A 16953-nucleotide genomic window follows, 5' to 3' on the forward strand; every position below is an offset into this window, starting at 1 on the left:
TTTCCAATAATTAGGTAGGAATATATATCAATTATTTTTGCAAACACCACATGTGATGCATCAGATCATGCACGTCGTGGTATGGTATACAGATGAGGAACAGCGGAGCTCATGGCTGGCAGCAGTGGTGATGAGAACAGTTGCTGCCGGACTCAAGGAAGGGGATTATTAACAGATTTTGTTATTTTACACAAATTCTATCATTTTATTAAAAGTGGAAATCCCTTTTAGGTTGTGGGGAGGTTTCAAAGGATCAATAGCATGACCGTCCAAGAATATTAATTTCCACAAAAAGAAATGGAAGACTTGCCGAGTGTCTATACGAGGCAATCATAGGTCATGGAGAGGGGCACAACGCTCCACAATCTGCTACTTGCTGAGAGATGCAAAAAAGCAATTGTACACAACGCAAACAAACATCTGTCCTTTGGCATCAGGAATGAGCATGTCGCACGCCTGGATACACTGACATATGTACAAAACCACTCACTTTTTTCTGGCCAAACAGTGACAGGGTGACCTGCTTGTTATTGATCTTGACCGGCACTGACTCGCTGTACTTGACCGCCGCGGCGGCTGCTTCTTTAAAGTTGGTTTCCATGAATGCCTTCAAAAAGAAGAATGCATACATATCTCCACAAGTATCCAAATGCCTACCATTACTGATCTGAATGAGCAGAATAATCTTTCTACCTGTTTACACTACAGCGTGCCCAAGCACGGCCGAGAAACCAGGGACTGGAACGTTAGTCTTTGCTTATTTTTTTGTTCCATCAGATTTCTAGGTGTTCTATATTAGCAGAATTTGTGTGTAAGGTAAGAGACATTTAACCCCTTATTTCAGTCAACATACCTCGTTTCTCGAACGAATAATGAGGATATCGCAGACTTTTCCAAAGGGCTCGGCAAGTTTCAGAATATCTTGATCGGAGTAGCCCTTATCCGGTAAGTTGGTGACGTGAATGATTTTGTTGTTGTTTTTAGCTATAAACTGCAAGAGAAAATATCAAAATCAGAAAAAAAGATAAAATACATTCATAAAAAAGACCAGAATTTTCCCCCCACCTTCAACCTCCAAAATTGCTGTAATGTGCATTTTAAGCCTGTGTTCACATGACTGATGCAGACACAAGAGCTGTCGTCCTCATATGCTTATCCTGGAAAGGCAATAAAACCATCACGACTTACCCTCTGCCTCTTCACTGGAAATTTGTTTTTTTTTCATGGCTGCAGCAGCAGCAAAATCACAACATAACCGCTGCAGCTTATCACTGGGGTCAGGTGGTCTCATGCCTATTTACATTGGCATCACCGAGGAGGACAATGATTAGCTGTACGGATACGGCCGCCGTAGATGCGACATCACCGCTGCAGCCATGCTAAGTTATGATGCTTTTGTTATTTTTAAGAACCACTGGACTTTTGAGTAGTAATAAAAAAAAAATAAAAATAAAAAACAGGTTGCCTGAGACCCCTAGCTAGTAGAATGTGTTTTTTTGTATTATCTGCTATGGTCAATAAAAAACTACAGCCGTGGACAAAAATTTAGACACCGACACAAATGTTGGCTTTCACAAACATTGCTGTTTCACCGTTTTTAAGATTTTTAGACGGACGTTTCTTGAAGGGGCTGCATCACTTATGTTTTTTGATGAAGCCCCTTCAGATTGCCGGGAACGTCTGGAAGATGTATTGTCCTGAAAAGAGTAGGTGACGCTGCCCTGATCCTGTGTCTGACAACAGTAAATACTACTGAGACTATTCATGTGTGAGGGCTTCTTCATCCATGGAGGGGGATCACTCACAATGTGTGGGGGCTTCTCATCCATGGAGGGGGATCACTCACAATGTGTGGGGGCTTTCCATCCATGGAGGGCGGCACTCACAGTTTTACCTAAGACCATGTCCAGTAACCCCTTCATGCCCAAGCCTATTTTGACCTTAATGACAAGGCCATTTTTTGCAATTCTGACCAGTGTCCCTTTACGAGGTAATAACTCAGGAACGCTTCAACGGATCCTAGCGATTCTGATTGTTTTTTCGTGACATATTGGGCTTCATGTTAGTGGTAAATTTAGTTCAATAATTTTTGCGTTCATTTGTGAAAAAAATCGAAAATTTTGCAAATTTTCAAATTTTGAATTTTTAGTCTGTTAAACCAGAGTTATGTGACACAAAATAGTTACTAAATAACATTTCCCACATGTCTACTTTACATCAGCACAATTTTGGAAACCAAATATTTTTTTGTTAGGAAGCTATAAGGGTTAAAAGTGGACCAGCGATTTCTCATTTTTACAATAAAATTTACAAAACCATTTTTTTTTTTTTTTTTTTTTTTTAGGGACCACCTCACATTTGAAGTCACTTTGAGGGGTCTATATGGCAGAAAATACCCAAAAGTGACACCATTCTAAAAACTGCACCCCTCAAGGTGCTCAAAACTACATTTAAGAAGATTATTAACTTTTCAGGTGTTTCACAGAAACTAAAGCAAATTGTAAAGAAAAAAATGGACATTTTAATTTTTCCAACAAAAATTTTCTTTTAGCATCAATTTTTTCATTTTCACATGGGCAACAGGATAAAATGGATCCTAAAATTTGTTGGGCAATTTCTCCTGAGTACACCGATACCTCATATGTGGTCATAAACCACTGTTTGGGCGCACGGCAGGGCTCAGAAGGGAAGGAGCGCATTTGACTTTTTGAATGGAAAATATGCTGGAATATTTAGCGGTTGCCATGTCACGTTTGGAGAGCCCGTGTGCATAAACATTGGAGCTCCTCCACAAGTGACCCCATTTTGGAAACTAGACCCCCCCAAGGAACTTATCTAGATGCATAGGGATCACTTTGAACCCCCAGGTACTTCACAAATTGATCTGTAAAAAATAAATAAATAAAAAAAAAGTACTTTTTTTTCACAAAAATTTTCTTTTAGCCTCAGTTTTTTCATTTTCACATGGGCAACAGGATAAAATGGATCCTAAAATTTGTTGAGCAATTTCTCCTGAGTACACTGATACCTCATATGTGGTCATAAACCACTGTTTGGGTGCACGGCAGGGCCCAGAAGGGAAGGAGCACCATCTGACTTTTTGAATGGAAAATTAGCTCCAATCGTTATCAGACACCATGTCGCGTTTGGAGAGCCCCTGTGCACCTAAACATTGGAGCTCTCCCACAAGTGACCCCATTTTGGAAACTAGACCCCCTAAGGAACTTATCTAGATGTGTAGTGAGCACTTTGAACCCCCAAGTGCTTCACAAAAGTTTATAACAGAGCAGTGAAAATAAAAAATAATTTTTTTTCCTCAAAAATGATTTTTAGCACACTATTTTTAATTTTCACAAGGCTAACAGGAGAAATTGGACCACAAAAGTTGTTGTCCAGTTTGTCCTGAGTACGATGGTACCCCATATGTGATGGGGGGGGGAGGAACCACTGTTTAGGCACACGGCAGGGCTCAGAAGGAAGGAGCGCCATTTGACTTTTTGAAATGCAAATTACTTCTAATCGTTAGCGGACACAATGTCATGTTTGGAGAGCCCCTGTGTGCCTAAACATTGGAGCTCCCCCACAAATGACCCCATTTTGGAAACTAGACCCCCTAAGGAACTTATCTAGATGCATAGTGAGCACTTTGAACCCCCAAGTGCTTCACAAAAGTTTATAACGCAGAGCCGTGAAAATAAAAAATAAATAAAAAATTTTTCCTCAAAAAATTAATTTTTTAGTGCGCAATTTTTTATTTTCACAAGGGTAGCAGGATAAATTGGACCCCAAAAGTTGTTGTCCAGTTTGTCCTGAGTACGCTGGTACCTCATATGTGGGTGGGGACCACTGTTTGGGTACACGTCAGGGCTCGGAAGGGAAGTAGTGACATTATGAAATGCTGACTTTGATGGAATGGTCTGCGGGCATCATGTTACATTTGCAGAGCCCCTGATGTACCTAAAATGTGGAACCCCCCCACAAGTGACCCCATTTTGGAAACTAGACCCCCCAAGGAACTTATCTAGATGTGTGGTGAGCACCTTGAACCCCCCAAGCGCTTCACAGAAGTTTATAACGCAGAGTCTTGAAAATAAAAAATATTATTTCTCCCTCAAAAAAAAAAAAAAAAAAAAAATGATTTTTAGCCAGCAATTTTTTTTTCACAAGGGTAGCAGGATAAATTGGACCCCAAAAGTTGTTGTACAGTTTGTCCTGAGTACGCTGGTGCCCCATATATGGGGGGGGGGGGGGGGGAACCATTGTTTGGGCTCGGAATGGAAGTAGTGACGTTTTGAAATGCAGACTTTGATGGAATGGTCTGCGGTCGTCGTTACGTTTGCAGAGCCCCTGATGTGCCTAAACTGTGGGAACTCCCCACAAGTGACCCCATTTTGGAAACTAGACCTCCCAAGGAACTTATCTAGATGCCTGGTGAGCACTTTCAACCCCCAAGTGCTTCACAGAAGTTTATAACGCAGAGACGTGAAAATAAAAAAAATTTCCCCAAAAATATTTTTTTAGCCCCCCAATTTTTTATTTTCCCAAGGGTACCAGGAGAAATTAGATCACTAAAGATGTTGTGCAATTTTTCCTGAGTACGTTGATACCCCATATGTTGGGGTAAACCACTGTTTGGGCACACGTCGGGGCTTGGAAAGCACCGTTTGACTTTTTGAACGCAAAATTGGCTGGAATCAATGGTTGCACCATGTCGCGTTTGGAGACCCCCTGATGTGCCTAAACAGTGGAAACCCCACAATTCTAACTTCAACTCTAACCCCGACACACCCCTAACCCCAACACATCCCTAACCCCAACACATCCCTAACCATAACCCCAACCACAAGCCAAACCCCAATTCCAACCCTAACCCTCTTTCCAACCCTAACCCTCTTTCCAACCCTAACCCTCTTTCCAACCCTAACCCTCTTTCCAACCCTAACCCTCTTTCCAACCCTAACCCTCTTTCCAACCCTAACCCCAATTCCAACCCTAACCCTCTTTCCAACCCTAACCCTCTTTCCAACCCTAACCCTCTTTCCAACCCTAACCCTCTTTCCAACCCTAACCCTCTTTCCAACCCTAACCCTCTTTCCAACCCTAACCCTCTTTCCAACCCTAACCCTCTTTCCAACCCTAACCCTCTTTCCAACCCTAACCCTCTTTCCAACCCTAACCCTCTTTCCAACCCTAATGGAAAAATAAAAAGAATTTCTTTATTTTCTTAGTTGATTCTGCCTATGGGGGTGATAAACGGGGGGTCTATTTACTTTTCATTCTATTTTGATCACGGTGACAGTTGGATCGCTGTCACCAGCCATGTCCGATGCTACAGCAGCGTCGGACATGGCTGGATTGTAATATTTCATCAATTTTCATTGATGAAATATTACTATCGCTCTGATTGGCCGTTTCACTTTTAACAGCCAATCAGAGCGATCGTAGTTACGTGGGGGCGAAGCCACACCCCCTATGGTGAAGAGCAAAGCCCCCTGTATCTGCGGGTCGGGTGACCTTTCAGTGACCTAGGTCACCCGACCTGCAGGGCGGCTTTAAAGTCATTACGCCACATAGGCGTCACTGGTCAGATTGGCACCAGTTTTCATGACGTCTATGTGGCGTCATTGGTCGGGAAGGGGTTAATTAAGAATGGTATCTAAACCTCCCCCATCAATGGACAATGTGGTGATAATGGAAACAATGTCACAAGGGAAATGTGATAAAGTGGAAAAGGAACAAGACCTTTTGGACCCATGGTCAGGAAACTCTGCAGATCTCATCCCATTGAGAACCTGAGGTCAATCCTTTAAAAAAAAAAAAAAAAAAAGACAAAACCCAGAAACTGGGATAACTCCCGAGCTCTGATGAGACTAGAACGGGCAGCCAGTCAGGATCTGCCCAGAAGCTGATATCCATCTGCTGGGGCGAAGAGCAGAAGTCTGGAAAATTCGGGAAATATTAAGGTATCACACAAACTTCATGTAGTTGTCAATAATAGAGTTGATAGGAATGTTTAGAATTTTAAGTCAGTAACCACAAACATCCAACTAAAAGATCGAAAAGCAGGCAGAGAAATGTGAAAATCAAAATTTGTCCTTCTTAAAACTTATGTCCACAACTGTACTTACCAGTGAGTGACTGATACCCCCGCACAACTGAGAATAAGACCCCGTACCTTATTTATGCGGTTAGAGAAGGGTGCACCAGGTGGTGGTATCTTCGGAGCAGACCATTTGAATGGCGATGTCTTCTTTCCAGAGGACGTGCTCATAGTGGTCTTTTTGGCCCCTGAGCTTACAACAGGCTTCTTAGTGTTGGAGCTGCCATATGTGGATTTTTTGGTGGCCGAGCTGGTGTAGCTGGGCTTGCTGGATGAGCTGCTGCTGCTGCTGGGCTTGCTGGATGAGCTGCTGCCTGACCTAGAAGCTGCGGTGATAGATTTCTTCGGAGTTTGTGCACTACTGGGCCTGGTGGATGAGCTGCTGGAGTTACTGGTGCTGCCCGACTTAGAAGCTGTGGTGTCAGATTTTTTCGGAGTTGGTGCACTAATGGCTGGCTTCTTACTCCTGTCATTAGGATTGTACGGCTTGGATGTCGCCTTCTTGCCATTACTTGGCTTTGGATACCTTGGACCGCATTTAAATTTGGTGGCTTCTATGAAACTTTGCACCGCTGCATCCACAGCCTTCTTATCTGTAAGCAAATACAATCAGGTATAAGGGTATGTGCATACGGAAATTTGCAGAAATATTTTGGAGCAGCTACGATCCCGAAAAAAAAATGCCGTATTTTTTTTTTTAAACTCTTGTTAAAAAGTGTGTGCATCTTGTAGTTCATAGGCTGTTTCCTGTAATGGAAAAAAACGCTGACACTGCGTCTTTCTCGATCACAGGGGGAACTGCTCTCTGATCTTGCCCAAGCCTGATCTATGTGATCACTGCAGGACCTTCTGCACCACTGGGTGAAAGGTCCTTCAGGTGCTCAACCAGGCAGGTAGTTACTTGACTATTTTTTTACTATGAGACTAATAACTAAGTCCTGTATAACACATTTAAGACTTTGAAAAAGTCCTGGTGGACGTACACATCACTCGTTTGAAGCGTCTCATGATGAAAAATACTCCAAATAAGCCACTGTAATCAGAAGGCTGCAAAAACACTTCACTAAAAAAAAAAAGTCTATGAAATGCTTCAAAACCAATTCATGAAACAAAAAAAACTGCCCAAAGGTGGAGGGATTCCTGAAAACACGTTGTTCTTGATCACCTTTAAAAAACAAAACAAAAAACATTCAGGTGTATATAGCCTTAAATGTATTTAGTGTCAGCACTGTTGGCCTGTAGAAATGTACACCCAGATAGTGTCTCACCAGGAGATTTGCTATGAGAGGATTGCGTGTGCCTTCTGGGAGAGCGTGAGCGGAGTGGAGATCTTGTCCCACGTCGTGGGCTACGTGACCTCTTTGGACTATGCCGAGATCTATGTGGACTCCGGCTCCGAGACCTTCTCCCGCCAGACTTTGGAGAGTGAGATCGAGATTTACGAACTCTGTGCCTGGACCCAGACCTTCGGGGGCTGGGACTCTTGGACTTTGATTTCTTTGAGGCTGGTTCATCTTTTTTGCCCTCGTTCCTAGATTAATAAAACACAATTTAAAAAAAACAAACAAACCATGTATATGATCGAACCTGCAATTAAATAGGACAATATTACCTTAGAGAAGACAGGACTTGTGGGTTCCAATCAGGATACCTAAACAAAACAAAAAATATTAAAATGTCTCTACTGAAGACAACCTGAATCCATGGTCTTTATTATCATGCAAGTGGTTCGGGCGCCTACATGCTAGCATACCTGAGAAATGCAGTCTATAACCCTAAAACTATAGAGTTGTTATGGAGCAAATGTGTACGATTTCAGCTCCTTCATTCTTGTGACTTAGGAGTGCCTTAAAATGTGCTATCAATTATAGGAAAAACTTCTCCGTTTGAGTTTCTCCTCAGCTGAGACATTTAGGGCATATCTATTAGAAAATCACAACAAATTAAGTTTTTTCCAGTCCTGTCCATGTAATGTGCAGGGTAGGTGTTTAATATATCGTATATACTCGTGTATAAGCCAACCAGAGTATAATTCAAGGAACTCAATTTTGCCACAAAAACTGGGAAAACTTGACTAGAGTATAAGCTGGGTATGCATTGTCCCCTCATCCCCATCCCTGTCTGCATGGCTCCTCATTCCCATTCCCTGTCTGCATGGCTCCTCATTCCCATTCCTTGCATGCATGGCTCCTCATTCCCATTCCTTGCATGCATGGCTCCTCATCCCCATTCCTTGCATGCACGGCTCCTCATCCCCATTCCTTGCATGCACGGCTCCTCATCCCCCGTGCGTGCATGCACGGCTCCTCATCCCCCGTGCGTGCATGCACGGCTCCTCATCCCCCGTGCGTGCATGCACGGCTCCCCCGTGCGTGCATGCACGGCTCCTCATCCCCCGTGCGTGCATGCACGGCTCCTCATCCCCCGTGCGTGCATGCACGGCTCCTCATCCCCCGTGCGTGCATGCACGGCTCCTCATCCCCCGTGCGTGCATGCACGGCTCCTCATCCCCCGTGCGTGCATGCACGGCTCCTCATCCCCCGTGCGTGCATGCACGGCTCCTCATCCCCCATCCTTGCATGCACGGCTCCTCATCCCCCATCCTTGCATGCACGGCTCCTCATCCCCCATCCTTGCATGCACGGCTCCTCATCCCCCATCCTTGCATGCACGGCTCCTCATCCCCCATCCTTGCATGCACGGCTCCTCATCCCCCATCCCCGCATGCACGGCTCCTCATCCCCCATCCTTGCATGCACGGCTCCTCATCCCCCATCCCCGCATGCACGGCTCCTCATCCCCCATCCTTGCATGCACGGCTCCTCATCCCCCATCCTTGCATGCACGGCTCCTCATCCCCCATCCTTGCATGCACGGCTCCTCATCCCCCATCCTTGCATGCACGGCTCCTCATCCCCCATCCTTGCATGCACGGCTCCTCATCCCCCATCCTTGCATGCACGGCTCCTCATCCCCCATCCTTGCATGCACGGCTCCTCATCCCCATCCTTGCATGCCCCCCCCCCCCCCATGAGAAAAGCTTAAAACCAAAAACATCCAACTTACCTTCCCTTCGCGCCCTCGCTGCATCTTGTTCCGATGCCCGCAGCTCCAGCGGCTGGGTGATCACGTGTCACGCTCATTAAGGTGAATATTCATCATTTAAGTAGCAGGCACTCGTGATAGCCCAGCAACTGCTGGAAGTCGGCGTCTGCTACTGTGTGCGCTATAAGAGAAATGAATATTCACTGGCAATGCAGAAAATATTAATTTCTACTTAGGCAGTGGGCACAGGCTTTAGCCGCGGGCGCCGGCTCCTGCCTCCTGTGACCTCCTGGCTCTGCCGCTCCCACTTCATGGTGGATGACTCAAGTATGAGCTGAGGGGGGGGGGGGGAAACGTTTTCAGCTCAAAAAAGTGTGCTGAATAACTCTGCTTATACTCTAGTATATACGGTACTTACTGATTGCAGTCTTCCCTGGTTTACAGCCGCTTGGAGTTTCTTAAGTCACGCAACTTAAAATTATACTCGCTGGACCACATGAGTTTGTGTGTGAACCAAAGTCACTTTCACAAGTCTATAGCGCTTCGTTCTGAGCTCTATAGGCTTACTATGAGAAAGAAACAATGGTTCTTGTGTGAGCCATCAGAGAGGAGCACTCACGAGCCCTAGAAGAGGGCTAGAAATTGGAGAAGATGGCAATCAGTAAGTATATTAATCCACACACACTAATTACAAAGACAGGATATAGAGAAAAACATTGTTGGGAGAGCTTTTATCATAAATGTTCAGTAGATGCAGGTGCTGCCAAAATTCGAGAAGGGTCTATGCCTGTCCATCTGCATTTCTACAGAACTTCAATAGCTAATGAGCAGGCTTTTACAATCTCCTATACAGAGCGCCCTGTCACCAAGCTCAGCACCAAGCAGCGTTCTCGAACAGACGAGGGTCGCAGCAGCGGGATCTGCACCCATTATACATCCTATGGATATGCCATAAAAGTCCCAAATGGGAGCCTCCTTGTAAAGACGTTCCATCACGTGCAACAAAATTTCAAGAAATAAATGTACACTAAATTAACCAAACAAAACATCCTGTCTAAATCAGCGAAGACCGCTTTGGCCCCGTGAGATTTGTTCTGGCTGGAGACGGCCCTCCACTGTCACTATTATGAGCTGTGTGACGTCCTGCTTCTCAGCTGGCAGGTTCCGGTGTGTGGAGGGAAATGCAGCATGTGATGTAAACACACAGAAGACCGGTGCGGTTATTAGCTTCATGCAATGATATATGTAGGATTGATTCCTGTGTACTACAAAGCAGCAGGAGGCTAGACTCACCGCTATAAAAAGGTAAACCCCACCAATCTCCTCTATAGGGAAATGTCAGACGACTGGATGGGGAATCGGAACGCAATACTCGGACTGGCCAAATGTATTTCTATGGAGCCAACACACTCTGATCTGGATAGCGGCCGGCCGGTCCATGTATTGCGGGCAGATTACTGTCCAATTTATACGGCCATCTGACAACGTCTGCTGTTGCCTATGTGCACTTAGTAAGACTGAGAATAACTCCTTACAGTAAGCAGTTTCTTTCTCTGCAGATTAACCCTTTAAAAGCAGCCATGTAGTCCTTGGATGGCATAACACACAGACATCTTATTACATGGCTAAGAAAACCCATGCCGTACGAAGGATAGGCTTTAGGTACAAAGTTTTTGCACTTTTTTTTTTGACTCGTGCATTGGGAAGCATTACTGAATTCAGATTATGAGCTCAATCTGGTAAAAAATAATTTCCCCTCACCATTAGGGGATCGTGCAGACGGACGTATTTTCAGTCCGAGTGCGATCGGACGAAACATTGGATCGCACTTGGACCAATGTTTATTTTTCTCAGAACTGATAGGTCATTTTTAAAAGAGGCGGTCTACTATTCGATAACCCGTTATTACAGTCCAAGGTAGGTAGGGAAAAAGTCTCCGCACTCCACACAGCAAACACCGCCAGCCCCCAAGCGTGAACCTATTTGCAGGAGTCACGTGATGCAGCAGCATTCATATTTTCACCTGAACCATCGGTGCTGCTTCAGCGCAGATGGCGGGGAGGGCTGGCGGTAGAGTAAGATTATTTTTTTTGTTTTCACCTAATAAGGGGTTTTGCAACAGGGGATTGATTGTATAATGATGACTGGATGTGCAACCGGTGTATGACAGCAGACATGACCAATAAAGAAAGACAGTAGTAAAGGCCATATATACTGACAGCTGTTCTCCTGAATACGAACATTCAAAGCCACACCGTGCAGAAGCGGAGAATGTGCTCACATATTTATCCTGTATTTGTAATATCCAGAATTTTTTAAAAAAATTTTTTGCAGCAAAGCACAAAGGATTTCTCTTACTGTTGATGCAGGTTCCGACAGCTTTCAATGTGGGACGTGTTATTCTGGTGTTTAATCCAGTCCTAAACAATAAGGGAGAGAGCAGTTAGGATGGGATACGGGCAGCATTAATAGGGGTTTTTGGGGGGAAAAAAAAAAAAAAAACCACACAAAAAGATGGGCGAGCATTTAAATGTACAGAAAAAAAAATCCCTTTTATTATATGGTCTACATTGTACCCAAAGAGTCCCAGCTGTAGCAATAGAGGACCCCTTAAAATGCAGAGGCTAGGAGGTGGGCCAGCTGTAGACTGCACACAGCATGGTGTAAAATAAAAATAAGAACTGTGATGATGCAGTGACCATGACTTATTTGATATGTAAATTCATACCTAGCTCTCACCATAAACTCAGGCCTATAAGACTAGTAGCTTCTAACGTAGGCGTTAACATTTCCCAAACTTACCTTTTCCCATAATAACACCTCCCCTTCCCCCAATCATGGCACGAATCTTTAATAGTCACAATATAGTACTGTAGTAAGTCTTCAACGAGCCACTTCAGTCTTCGCAACTTTGCCGATTCATCCAATTATTTCAGGCGATCATCCACCGATATAAAAGGTGTGAGAAGATCTTCAAGTCTTGCAGATTCTTCATCTCTTCTTAAATGGCAGGGGCTTGTGTTCGGCAATTTTCTAAGTCTTCGGTGAATTTCCCCCATCTACTTTACCCTGTCATTAATCTCAACCCCACACCAGCAAGTTTGCATTCTTCACCGGGATTAATTGGGCAATATGTAGCACACACAATACTAAAATAAAACTTTTCTTTAGATTACGGTCCCAATCGGTCAGGAAAGTGCAGATATAGCCTCCGCTTAATATAGGGCTATTATTAACAGTGCCTGAGAAAGGTGGGTAGTAAAGGGTCAATACACACGTGCCTTGGATGGTCCTCATAAAACATTAGGCACACATCTATCTACATCTTCTATGACTGATACTTCTCAGCGGCCTAGCATGCATACACTGAATGTAATATACATACAAACATGAAAACACTCACCTTCAGGTGCCTACATTCTACGTTACACAGAGAACAGATATGAGGAAATATCCGAGGAGAAGCGGCATAGTAATCATTCATCATTGAAGGAGTCGGCAACTTCTTCATTTTCTGAGCTTCTTCTTGAGACAAGACTGGCACATAGCCCTCTTTGCTGGCGGCAGGCTTTTCAGCGGGTTGTTGATAGGTGACTTGGCTAACACCGGCCACGATTTGGACAGCTGGCGTCAATTCTGTATAGACAGGAGGGGTGACATCAGGGATGGCGGTCGCATCCTCTTTAACAGCAATCACAGGATTTTCTGTAGTAGAGACAGTCTCCAGATTTTCGTTAGTAGGGACAGTCACTAGGGCCTTCACAGGTGCAGGAGTAGTAGGTTGACCAACTAAAGTCTTATTGTTTGATCTGGCAGGCTTTGAAGAGTGCCACACTGGTTTACGGCTTCCAGATAAAGTGGGAATTTTGTTATCCATTTTCTTTTCAGGAGTTATCTGAGACACTGCGATGCTCGGTGCTACAGTCTCTTTCTTGGCTTGTGGAGGCTTTTGCGCTGTTCTTGGAGCGTCGTAAGAGCGTACAGATGTGGCGGGTTCATTATACTTGTACTTGCTTGAATGTCCATAATCAATAACGTTACTTGGTGCAGCTTCACTTGCAGGTCTTCTTTCAGGGGTTTGCTCAGGCACAGATGCAGGACGACTTATTTTACGTAGTCTGATGTCTCTCAAGATAGCTGGCATGTTTCCCGGGGTCAACTGATCGTCAGGATAGCGGCTGAGCTCTTCCAAGTCTTCATTTGACAGGCCAAAGCTTTCTAGAATACTTGAGGCACTTTCATTCGTGTAGCGATTCTTGACATTGGAAGCGTTATCAAGTGAAGGGCCACTTGGGACCAATTTCATTCCCATGTCTTGACCTTCATTTCCATATACATTGGTGTCCCATTGGGTTTTCTTCATGACATGGGCAGGTTCCTGTAATGGGGCTTTAGGCTTCATCATCATAGGATCTGAGGAATGTGTCACCACACGATTGACAATAGAAGGAATTTCTTGGGTCTGTGTTGGCATTCTTGGTTGTCCATGATGCATGGGGACACTTGGGCTTGAAAACCGTTGTGGTACCACTTGTGGACCCATGAGCATATCAGGAGTATGCATTGCTGGTCTTATCGACATTCCCATTGAGTCTGTATTTCCACCACCAAAGACTCCAGTATTGTCCATAGGCCTCATGCCAAATGCTTGATTATTCATTTCTGGACGGAAACCCATTCCTCCTCCTTGGTTTATGTCTGGATGGTTCATTCGATTTAGATTCATACTTGGCTGATTCATTCGATTTAGATTCATATTCATATTTGGTTGACTCATTCCAGATAGGCCCATGTTTTGATGTGTCATTCCAGGATGACCCATACGTTGGTGGTTCATGCCAGGATGGTTCATACCAGTGAGATTCATATTTGGTTGGTTCATGGGAGACATACCCATACCGGACATTGTCATTCCAGGCATGCTCATTCCTGACAAATTCATTCCAGACATATTCATACCCGTCATATTCATTCCAGGAAGGTTCATACTGGGTTGATTCATAGGAGTATGGCCCATTGGCCTCTGCGCGGGAAACCCTCCACGGTTAAACATGGCGTGAACAGTAGTTAATTTCAACAAAGCCTGGTTTAACAAAGCAAAAACTGAGGAAGTATTGTTCGTAGTGACGGAATTCAAATGGTGAAGAGCCAACTGAGTCTTAATATGGGCAAGCTGCAAATGAGGAAGGCTCAAGGGGACTGGATTAGAAACTCCAAAGTTCAAGGTATTCGCAACTGGAGCACAATTTTCCAAGAACAACACAAAGCTGAAATTTAAAACACAGGTATTAGATTTGTCATCATTTCAATCTAAATATATACTGGCTACAACCAGAGATGGAAATACTGAAATAACAGCCAATTCACCAAGCTGTCTTGTAGTAATTAATGTCTTATTTTTAGTAAGTATTACCAGTTTTTTTCCTTGATGAATGAAGGTTAAAAACAAAACAAAGGATTTGAAATCTTAAACCTTGTTTACGAGATCACAATATATACAGCAAGAAAAATCTACAATGGCGGATATATAGAAAGTTGCCTTTTTCCGATGTATGATTTAACCTGTAATAAATCCTTTTATTCTGGCTATTCTCCATACTTCAGTACCAGCATAATAGCCAGCTGCACCCCTCCTATTGTTATTCGGCAGGCAACTCATCGACAGGAAGAGGCAATAGTTATAGGCTTTATTTTCTAGGACCGTTAAGTGCAGTAGATACTCCGATGCAATGGTTTTCACCGTGGAAGGCTGGCCCACACAAATGGCCGGTGGGGGCATTGATCAACTGCCTTTTTTTCCTCCATGCATATTTCAGGACCACAATTTTTTCTTTAAACACAATATGGTCAAATATTGTTCTAATCTTAACAATCAAAGACCAGGAACAGAAGTTGCTCAAATGCTGTAGGCACCAAACTAAATCAAATAAGACTTTTAGGGAAACCAAGGGGAACAGTATTTACAACTGTTAAATTCACGACAAATGAAGGAAATTCAGTTTTCGGCTGCGATTACTTGGCAATGTGTCTTCAGATCGCAATTCGGAGACAAGTTCCAAGTCCGAAAACATCTTACTTTGCTGCTGTCATGTGATTTCAGAATAGCAATCGTGTTGTAAAGAAAAAAAAAAAAATACATCAACTTGCATAAAACTCCATGGCAAGCGAGTCCAGAGCGACTTGTGATCGACACCAATAAATCAAATGGGTGTGTGTTGCAGGTCACAACGCAGCACCATAGGAAATTAGGCAGTTTCAGATGTCGCCAGGTAGTTCTAGCCTTTAGGCTGCTATTTTACACATTTCCACTGAATGTGAGTCTTGGCCAGCACCAGTTTTAATACCGGCAGAGCATTAGAAATACTACCGACCACAGCCAGATGATTCTAGAGCCACCTGGCTGTGATGCCGAGAGCAGATGTGCTGTCTAGAAGAGGACAGCAACGTCTCTGACACATTGCTACTCAGGTTAATAAAAAATGAGGTGTTAAAGCTGAACTTTAACCTTTTTTTTTGTGCCCGGAGTTTCATAGAAGAAAAACTGTTCATAATGGCTTTACTTATGTACTGCGTCGGTGAAAGTACCAATGGAGCGGTATAACAGTGCTGTGCCATTACTTTTTGTTAGTGTTGTGAGCTGGCAAATGTTCATTGACCCAAACACATCATGGAGTTGAAGATAATTTCATTTTCAGCGTTATAAATTCACAGCTTAAAGGATCGTCAAAAAGTATACACCGGCTATTAGCAGCCAGAGGTAAACGTATTCACTGAAAAGCAATAATCATGTAGAGCATCCCGCATGTCATTTTACCATAGCAAAATATTTAGAGTATGGAGTGAAATTCCATAAATTCAGCAGCTTATCTAATCATCTTTTTAATTTATGCACTAATTTCCGGGCCTAACCTGCATTACAAGGTCTCAATTAACAAAGTATTTTCTATAATGAAGGTATAGAAGATTTTGTATTAAATTATATTATCTTCCTTCTGAATGCTATGTTTTCTAAGGAATAATCTGAACTCTAGATAATCTAGGAAGTCAGGTCAAAAGAAAGTCACCGTACTTAACAGCATAAAACAGAAGAAAACACACACAAAGATTGCTAAGGAGTATCGAAAATATTAGAAATACCTACCATTACCCCTCTGCCAGAACACTGTTATACAGGTGCTAAAAATGAGTTTAAGTATGGCTACTATGTACACAAACTTAATATGCATATACTACAAGGCATTGCTTCACTTCAGGCTACAATCATTTTGGTCCTTATTTTAGAAGCATTATTTGATGTACTTGTGAAAAAAGCAGGATGTCACATTATCGAACTCAACCTGTAAAAAATATTACTTATCCAATTTTCAGTAATTGCAAGATAATTAGAAGGTAAAAAAAAAGTCAAATAGAAGAATTCAACATTTTTTGGGTTCTTGTCACCTGCATTCCCAAAAAGCTTAAATAAAATGTATTATCAAGGATTCTATAGAATTGTTTTCCTGCAATCAGTGCTGCCCCTAGTGTCAGTAATGCATAAAAGCCTGCAGCTATAACAAACCTTACCAAATTGTTTTGACACATCGGTCCAAGTCACATCTTTGACATAAAAGACAGGAGCAGTCCCGGGTATATATGACAAAAGTGAATTACTGTCTTTGACCATAATGCAGCCTCACTCGACTGACCTCCTCTACCCCTATATGCACACTCAGCTTGTTACATACAGCTCTGGCAAAAATTAAAGAGACCACTGCAAAATGTTCAGTTTCTCTGGTTTTTCTCTTTATAGGTATGTTTTTGAGTAAAAT

At 43.3% G+C, this 16953-nt stretch overlaps 1 protein-coding gene across 1 annotated transcript in view; it reads right to left on the bottom strand.

Annotated features, from left to right (window-relative positions):
• Positions 1–16953, bottom strand: part of ZNF638 (zinc finger protein 638) — a 55621-nt gene that overhangs the window by 22308 nt on the left and 16360 nt on the right. Inside the window, exons 2-8 of the mRNA XM_073555077.1 lie at positions 12549–14412; positions 11504–11565; positions 7713–7751; positions 7369–7631; positions 6176–6693; positions 854–991; positions 491–607 (exon numbers count right to left, since the gene is read on the bottom strand). Of these exons, the coding sequence (XP_073411178.1) occupies positions 491–607; positions 854–991; positions 6176–6693; positions 7369–7631; positions 7713–7751; positions 11504–11565; positions 12549–14198 (2787 nt within the window). The 5' untranslated portion in view covers positions 14199–14412. The remainder of the gene's footprint in view (positions 1–490; positions 608–853; positions 992–6175; positions 6694–7368; positions 7632–7712; positions 7752–11503; positions 11566–12548; positions 14413–16953) is intronic.

Source organism: Dendrobates tinctorius, unplaced genomic scaffold, assembly GCF_039654945.1.
Source record: "Dendrobates tinctorius isolate UK_male_01 unplaced genomic scaffold, ASM3965494v1 ptg000216l, whole genome shotgun sequence".
Taxonomy (NCBI): Eukaryota; Metazoa; Chordata; class Amphibia; order Anura; family Dendrobatidae; genus Dendrobates; species Dendrobates tinctorius.